A 9,149-nucleotide genomic window follows, 5' to 3' on the forward strand; every position below is an offset into this window, starting at 1 on the left:
AGGGGAGGGTGACAGGTGGTTTGGTTAGTGACACATACACAGGTGGAACTATCATGGCAACCATGGAATGAGTGCAAGCCACAGCACAGAGTGACTTTAAGGTCATATGAACACGTGGTTAAGAAACAACGTTGAGAAACACTAGATTAGTATTGCATCAATGCCTGAAAAGAAAACTTGATATCATCAGTCCTCCAGATCAGTGTGCTCCATCCCATTTGCAATAGACACAAACTGGAAAACAAAGTTCTTGCTTAGCTGCTACAGCAAAAGTTTAAGTTCCATATTAGTTAGTTATTTCAGATACCTAAACCATACCCCTGTACAGCCTTAATCCCTTACCACCTAGTTGGTAAGAGGATAACCTGATTAATCGGTGGGGAAAGTGTCTGTCCTTGTGGACTTGTGCTGAGAGGCCAGGGAGAAGGAGGATGGTCACTCAGACAGGGGAACAAACTGACAGTGGCTGCCTGAGCCTGAAGTACAAAGTAAAGAGTACTTATCAATCACTGGTACTATTAAACTAGATACCAGTCACCAGTACAAACAAAGAGATCCCTTCAGGGACATTTCCTTTTGTGAAACAACTCAAAGTTTAAGTCCATGTGGTACAAAAAGTTTTAGTGACTACCTATAAGTCTATTGAGATTTTTCTTTTAAATAGCATATTAGAAAAATCCATGACCTGTTAAGTCACAAAAGGCAACAGTGAGTGCATTTCCAACACCCTATCACCAGTGTTTGTATGATAATGGATGTGCTTGGTAGTTGACCCGTGACATTTACACCCAATATGGGTATGAGGACAAGAACCTGATTTTGGTGAGGTGGAAAGTTGTCCTTGGTGGGGCTTTGCTGCATGGGTAGCGGAGCAGACATAGGGGGGTGGTACAGTTGGTAGAATGGTGGGGAACCCTCCTGGTTCAGTGCCATAATAGGTAGGGATGGTTGGCGTCTTACCTGTTGTGAAAACAGGACCGTATGGGTCAAAAGAGTACGTGTACAAATGTACCATGGCCTGAGAAATAATTTTGGAATTGAAACTCACATGACTGGAATGCAAGCTTTACTTTTCATCTTAGAGGTAGTGAAAGATAGAATTTGAAGTTGACTTTTTAGATTGTTTTTCTTTTCTTGTTTGTATTTTCAGTTTTGGAATCTTTTCATCTCTCTTTAGAACAGAGGAACATAGCTAGAATATGCCACACAATTATTCCCATAGCACCAAGGGAAGATAAACAAGAAACCTTGGTCTGGTCACTGCTCATATTTCCGTAACCGTGCAAGGTAAGTGACTGCTGGTAGTGGGGTGGGGACCCAATAAGAGACAGAGTCGTAGGTCGACCAGTTCCCTGTTGAAAACAGCAGTCAACAGAAAAGGTTTTGAGAAAAAGAAAAAGAATCTTCCATTGAAGTAACACAGGACATCTTCCTCGTGTGTCTGGGATGTTAATTCTGTCAATATTTTCTGTTGTCACATGGGTAGTAGACGTTTCTTGATGTATCATATATAGACTATGGGCATAAGCGGACCGAGGTGTGGGTTCTTTATGAGGGGGGAGAAGCTGAAGGGTAGGTCTAGGAGGGCAGCCAAAGAAAGCCTGAAGCTTTGTCATCACCATGGGTAGAGATCTTCAGGGATGTCCTTTCATTGGATACTCACATAAGCAACCAATGGACATTTATTTGCACAATCACATTCACATGCAACAGGCATGGAGGTTTAAAAGTTCCATTTTAACCTCCTTGCATTTAGCAAAAATAGCCAAATTACAAATGGCATTGGAATAGGGTCTGTGCAAGGTTCAAACTCCAACCCCAAGAACGCCATCACAACCCACAATACTTGTGCAATGTCTTGGAGGAGAATATCAAATTCATGCCAGGGAACTGCATTCCACACATGCGCCAGAAAGCTATCAATGTTATATTACATGTGCATCTATGAGCTCCATACAATATTCATGCCGACATGCCAAAATCAGTATGCAGATAATGTCTTCAAGAAAGGTCACCTGCACCCATACCTTTAGGAGCTTATGATAAAATCCCTTCACCAGCAACATACCAAAAGGACTGCACCATGCAAAAAAGTAAATTTTCTTCCGAGGGAATTGATATGATGAGTAAAGAATTGAGAATATTAGGAAAGCAATGGTATAAAGAGATACTCTACAAGTGCTACATGGAAAGGGTGGTCTAAAGAGGCTAGGATGGAAAGTGTGCTATGACTTCTAGTAGGGCTCCACCAATGAGACATCCTTGAAAATTTCTACCACTATGGAGGCTGTGTCAAACTTTAATAGATGTCATGCAAACAAAATCATTTCTGTTGGGATTTTTAAAACCACTTGTAATGATGAAAGTCACTCATTGATACGATAATTGTCCTCTGTAACAGGGAATGATATTTGTTTGCATGAAGTCTGCCAACTTTTCGACACGCCTGTGAGGTTTTCCGTAAATGAACCTTTTTGGCTTTCATACGACTGTTTCCTTCGGCGGGGTTTTCTGCGACTGCTGGCAGTATGGGAGACATGGAGAGGGACGGCCTCCTCTCTCTACTTGGGCTCGCTTTCTCGGGTGAGGCGGGCGGGGTTATGGAGTTTTGATGGCCGTAGTAGTACCCCACAAGAAAGCGCTTCTCCTCTTCACTTGGGCTACCCAGAAAGGGTACGAATGGCCTGCCCTCCTCTGGCCATGCCCCGGCGGACGGTTTGGTGGGAGAAGTGATTGGGTAGGGGTAATACTGAGGGGCTGTGATTGGTTGTGAGAGCGAGAGGGGCAGACCAACCTGTTGACAGGGACAGAGGAAGAAACACATGGTTAATCGATTAGTGCAAACACACAGCAGCAAACATAGCACCGACACAGGGCACCTCAAGATAGAGTGGCAGCAATTGGTTTGATAGTCCTTGGATTGTTGAAAACTGTTTCTAAATATCATCCTGCAGAAAGACAATCAACTTGGTTGAAAAATATTGAGCACAAGTACTGTGGTGTATACCTTTAAGTGGTATCAGGTGCAAAACTGGCCATTTTTACTAAAATACACATGTAGGTGAAGGTTAGATGTTAGTATGGAGACAAACACTGACAGTGAGAAGATTTGGACAGCACCAAAACATTGTCATTTTTAACTGTGGGTGAAAATGGTAGAGGATTTCCAGCTGAACACAAGTGGTCATGTGCATGCACAATTCAGTTGTAAAATTTGTAACATAAGAGGGTCTATCTAGAACACATACATACAAGTTTTGTTGTCTACCTAGAAAGTACTAGTTTGACGCATATACAGCAAGCCTAAAAAAAACCTTATCATTATCTTTATGTATCCATAATTGGGATGAATGGGACAAATGTAGCAACATATCTTTAAACTACATGTACTTGTAGGCTGGAGGACAGGGGAAGGGGAAGTACACACACTCATGGATATGATACAACAGGAAAATTCACTAAAAAAGCTGATAATTCAGAAAAGGCTTGTCATTGCCAGATAGCCTAGCTGGAGCTAGAGGCAACTACATGTACCCACCAAACTGACCATTAGGACAAGGGTATACATGTATACACGTACAAATCAAATCAAAAGCCATACCAAGAACTAAGGATACCAGATACATGTACATTATCATCAATAGAAGGACTTGGTGCTGGTAATTAAGGAAAAATCAAAGATCAAATGAATACATCAGACTCTTCCTACTCCACAGGAACAACACTAGGATGATACCCGGGAAAAAGACGAGGGATGTTCATGTCAGAACAGACACCAGGATTTACTGGAACTGGGAAAAGGAAAAAGCTGTTGCCACAAGAGGAAAGGTTCGAGGAAATGATGGTGGCGGGATGGGTGAGCTGAGAGCCACAACATTATTAGTCCCACATGCAGAGTAGTAGACATTAGGCAATAGTGACCTGCGACGTGACCTGGGGGCTGGTTAGGCTCATGTTGGGCGAGTCATACATGGACACTGGCAGGGAAATGCTGTGTTGCATGGCTTGTGAGCCAGGAACGCTCAAGGTAGCCGAGTCTGGATGAGCTGCCGGGGGGATCCCTGACAGCCCAGACATGGACAAGGACATGCTGAGGTGAGGCGGTCCTAGCATTACTGGAGACTGTAGCCAGAAAGGAGAGAAAGAGAGATGGATTCTTTAGTGAGAGCAAGCTACTGGACTGTCAGAGGCACAAGTACAATGTAGTGACAAGGATGAAAGGGAATATTGCAGGAATAGCTGGGCAGAAATAAAAGTCTTTCTTTGACAGAAGAGGGGTTAAAGAACGAGAACAATGACATCGTGGGAAAAGAAAGGTGTTATCAACTTCTTTCAACTAAGTCAGAGGGATCAAACATGAAGCTGTGACTGGAATCTGTGAAGTATAAAAGACTTTGTCACATCACATCACAGTACATCAAAGTCCAAAGTGCAGGATAAGTGGGAGAGGAAAATCATATGAGCATAGAAAGGACAAATACTCACAGCTTGTCATGTAAAAGATAAAAGCTAAATTGTTCTAAAATGAACAGGAAACATACAGGTATAATCAACATCAGTGATGGGTAAATCCCAGGGTCCGACATGCAAGGTCAGATTCAGAAATATGAGATGAAGTTGTCAGGAACAAGAAATAGTTATAATAAGACGGATATCCATCACTGCACCCAAGTCACTTTCACTACACATTAATATTTGCCAACAAAAATAAAACATATGCATTCTAAAAAGGATTCTTTTTCAAGACATTGTTTTATAAAACAAAATGCCATAACAAAAAATAAGGCCTACAGGCAAAACTAAAAGGCATGTACAGTTACTGAGTTAGCTATAGGCCGTGCCATGCAGAATAATGCTGCCGTTTCATCACACCAACAACATGTGTAACTGTGACACCTGCAGAACGGCCTGACTGGATGGTAGCGATATGGTATCCGGTACAGGGCCTCCTGGGATTGCCGAGACAGGGAGTCCTGGCAGCGAGGGTGCTGGACCAACTGACATAGAGGATGCTGGGAGAGCTGACATAGAGCACGCTGGGAGACCTGACATAGAGCACGCTGGGAGTGCTGACAGAGAAGATCCTGGGAGTGCTGACAGAGAGGGTGCTGGGAGTGCTGACAGAGAGGATCCTGGGAGTGCTGACAGAGAGGGTGCTGGCTGTGCTGGTACAGAGGCAGCCTGTGCCCCCGGCATGGATGCTGGTACACCGACCATGGCTGGCGGTAGTGCAACACTAGGCTGGCCCACTAGGAGAGTAGGCTAAGAGAGAGAGAGAGAGAGAAAGAGAGATAGCACAGACAGCCAAAAAGACAGTGTGAACACCATGACTGAAGTCGCAACATTGAATGAACACACTTCAACATTTCAGTCAGCAGCAAGATGGAGTTGACGAAAAGTACATGTAGAGTTAGAAATGATGTTTTGCTGGTAAGTAACAGTACAGGAGCAGTTGCACACAGGTAGGAAAAAGTCTAACTTCACTTTTATCTCCAATGTTTGTTTTTCTTAAATTGTTTACTCAAACTTTTTTCTTCATGTACAAGGCTGTTCCAAATTCAAATGCTCCTGCTAAACATCTCAAGTTTATAAATATTCCCATTACTGATATTATCTTTGTATAGAATTTATTGGAAACCATTCTGTCACTACAATCAATTTTCAAATATGCTGTAAGACACTACATTTCACTACTGAATTTTTTGTACCTTATTTTGCAGACCTACTAGAGAAGGTGTTGAAGCTTGACAGATTGTATTTCCTATACTACATGTATGAAAGAGCAACTGTATAACTGGGAGAACTACCAGTACCTACATGTATGGCCATACCTGTTTGATGTCCAGCTTTTGTCCAACATTTACAAATTCAAATTTTGACTTATGAAATCAAAGATACATGAGGTAGATACCAGAACAATGAAGATACCATGTAAAAACAGAATAATTGGCTAGATCATTATACAGATGTAGTAGATACTTACCTTTGGCATTTTTCAAACAAATTTGTACATCTATTTTTTGATTTCTCAATGGAATATTGAATGCCCAAGGCTCAAATCATAAAATCTCATTCTTTGGTACTCTCCTTGTCAACATGATTTATTTTGATGAAAATCGGAGGAATCAGAATAAACTAATGCCCCCAAAAGTAAAAGTTACGGTATCAATAAAAGTTGGGTCTTGACTTACAAATGACTAGATCTAGATTTCATATATATCTATAAATCTACATGTATCATATAAAAGCAGCTATCAGTGAAGCATTGCTGCAAAATATGAAGATGTATTTGCTACATGAAGAAGCTAAGAAGTAAACTTTTGTAAGGGTAACGAAAAAAGTGACAATGATAAGGACCTGCTGCATGGTCTGGCTAGCAGCCATGGTGGTGACAGTGGTGTCATGAAAAGCTGTGGTCAGCAGACCGGACACTGGTAGCTGATGAGGGCAGCTCTGAGGCTGGCAGGCAAGCAATGGTGGCTAACCACAGGACACACAAAAATAGACAAACATCAGCACAACTATTTGTGTTTGGGTACAAAAAATGGCAAACTGTTACAACAAAAACACCACACAGCTTTCATTCTGAGTAAGAGTATGAGGTTAGTGTGGTGAAATAGAAATGGTTAAATACAGGTTAAAGAAGTGGTGAAGATGACAGGATACATGTAGATTGTTACAGCAGTGGTGAGGAATGGCGGCGGGGATGACAAGATAGATTACAAAGAGACCTGGCCAATGGGTGAAGGTGGACGTGACGGAACTTTCACACTCGGAGACGAATCAGACAAGAATGGTGACAGAACACGGGACGAGAGCAGCTGTACACTGACGTTGGAGGACGAGTCCTGTACAATTACCGATGGTACCTGCATGGCAGCCATGGCTGGATCCTGAACCACCATGGAAGTTGGGAGGACCCCCATGCCAGGCTGTCCCATCATCAGTACCGACTAGGTAAAACACACACAGACAGGCACGGGCACAGGAAGAAGGGGTTAAAACACATGCAAATGGACACGGAGACCGTATTACCAGGACACTGTGTTGCAAATGCTTCCTTACAAATGCAGTTGCTTGTCTATTTATGAATTGACAACTAATTGTTGGTTAGTTTGGAAATCATTCCATGCTTCAACCAACATACTTTCATGATTGAAATTTACCATCTTTGTAGCTAGCCATTTTCTGCTCAACAGATGACTAGCTATTCTAGCCTGGGCTGATAAGACAAAAATGGGTGGATGGCAAAAAAACTATATAGAACACAGACAAAAATACTATATACAGAAAAATGAAGCACCTTCGCAAGGAATTAACAAATGTGAAATAAATATGCAATGTAGGCACAATTACAAGCACATGTAATACATGTATATGTAATGCAAGAAGCGAACTACGGATGAACAGTCATTGTGACACTGTCTTTCACTCTTTCTTCAGTTTAGATTTGATCTGAAAAATTAATGGACTCTAGGGGAGATTTTCATTCTTTTAAACACTTTTTAATAAGGACTATATTCAGTGATATAGTCCTTGCAAATGACCTACATTGTACAGCCCAAAATGGGGAGGGCCAAAAGTGCAAAGTCATAATATTCAAATCTGATGTCTATATGTAAAGTGATGATCATGACAGTGAGTGGAAGACAGCAGATGTTCATCCCTAGTTGGAAACAAGAAACAGAAACGTCAAGCACCTTGTCACCATTGAGCCGTGCGGGAGCAGACAAAGTTGAAGACAGGGATGGGTGGGCCTGTTGTGCCGCCGTTTGTGTGGACATGCAGGCGGCGGAGTACGGCAGACTGGCGGGGGACACCCGAGAGGACTGGGCAGGTGCAGACATGGTGACACACAGGGACTGGTGCAGGGCGGGTGGGATGGCGGATGGGTGGGCCTGGCTGGGCGAGACAACGGCCTGGCCCAGTGGGACGGTGTGTCTACGGGCATCCAACTGTGGTAAAACGGACGATGGCTCAATTTGAATGGTGTGTCTGCGTGCCTCCAAGAGGGCTTGTTCAGACTGTGCAGCATGTCTGTATGCTTCTATCTGAGAAACAGAGTGAACTGACTGATGATAGGCCTCTAACTGCGATTGATCAATTTGGAGGGCATTTCTACGTGCTTCCAACTGGAGTAAGGCCTCCTCTCTCTGTACAGCCTGTCGATAGGCCTCCATTTGGGACTGTTCAATTTGAACTGTGTTTCTGTGAGCATCTACATGAGAATACTGAAAGCCTTGTTGCTGAATTGGTGACTCCCCTGGACGATAACAGTCCACGTTTGGCAATGATTCCACTTGGATTGTGTGTCTACGGGCATTCATATGAGGAACATAGTGTTCCATGGCATTCATATTTTGCAGTGCCTCCACAGACATTGATGAAGTGGCATATTGCCCCACCCCAGGTGCAGGTGCTTGCATGGGCGATGACGAAGGTGGAGGTTGATGGAGTGGTTGTGCCGGTGCCATGTTTGCCTCCGTGGGGACGGAGGGTGGCATGGCAGTGCCAATGGGGAGGGACGGGCGGCGAGTGGCAAGTGCAGCGACATGAGGGAGTGGAACCTATGGGATGAGAGAAGGAAGTGTGGTCAGCAAAGAGCGCATGGGGCACTCCTGCTGACGGTGTAGAGAGATGACGGGTAACAGTCACACCACACGCAAGCACAGAGGAAGCTGAGATAAAGAGGCAATGACTATGGATGAACACATGAGTGATATGTACCAAACTTTAACAGTATTAGTAACTACCTCACCAGACGAACAAGCCGATGAGTGTGAAACAAGCAGTTAGGTATCAGAACACAAGTTGTGGTCAGTAGCAAGTGCATTGCAGATTAGAGGGGCTACAAACCAGCACATGGAAACAGAGGAGTCATACTATGGTAGGCACATCCCTGCAGTTTGTCTACTGTGCTCCCTGGAACAGGGATCAGTCAAACACTGCTCAGTGGCACAAGTCACCATAGCTACATGTAGGTAGCCTGCGATGGTACATGGCTTGAACTGAAGACAGACAATACACAATACAGGCTAAGGAAAGCAAAGAGAAAGTTGGGAGAAAATGGAAAGGTGAAAAACAAAGGACCAAAGAAGTAAAGACCTGTTTAGAAATGCTATGTGAGAAAAGCAGGCGATGGATTGCAG

The 9,149-nt window shown here is 43.4% G+C and overlaps 1 protein-coding gene across 48 annotated transcripts in view; it reads right to left on the reverse strand.

Moving 5' to 3' along the window:
* LOC118415877 (serine/threonine-protein kinase WNK1-like) overlaps positions 1-9,149 on the reverse strand; it is a 66,949-nt gene that overhangs the window by 19,163 nt on the left and 38,637 nt on the right. For 14 of the 48 annotated variants that reach the window (XM_035820737.1, XM_035820735.1, XM_035820745.1 and 11 more), the window contains exons 11-18: positions 7,701-7,955; positions 6,870-6,953; positions 6,358-6,480; positions 4,897-5,262; positions 3,922-4,122; positions 2,471-2,794; positions 1,248-1,352; positions 814-960 (exon numbers count right to left, since the gene is read on the reverse strand). The exons of 5 other annotated variants lie outside the window; for them this stretch is intronic. In XM_035820737.1, coding sequence (XP_035676630.1) covers positions 814-960; positions 1,248-1,352; positions 2,471-2,794; positions 3,922-4,122; positions 4,897-5,262; positions 6,358-6,480; positions 6,870-6,953; positions 7,701-7,955 — 1,605 coding nt within the window. Of the gene's footprint in view, positions 1-365; positions 477-813; positions 961-1,247; positions 1,353-2,470; positions 2,795-3,921; positions 4,123-4,896; positions 5,263-6,357; positions 6,481-6,869; positions 6,954-7,700; positions 7,956-9,149 lie in introns of all 48 variants that reach the window. 29 more of the 48 variants (XM_035820750.1, XM_035820754.1, XM_035820760.1 and 26 more) reach the window with 17 other exon arrangements.

Source organism: Branchiostoma floridae, chromosome 5 (genome assembly GCF_000003815.2).
Source record: "Branchiostoma floridae strain S238N-H82 chromosome 5, Bfl_VNyyK, whole genome shotgun sequence".
NCBI lineage: Eukaryota > Metazoa > Chordata > Leptocardii > Amphioxiformes > Branchiostomatidae > Branchiostoma > Branchiostoma floridae.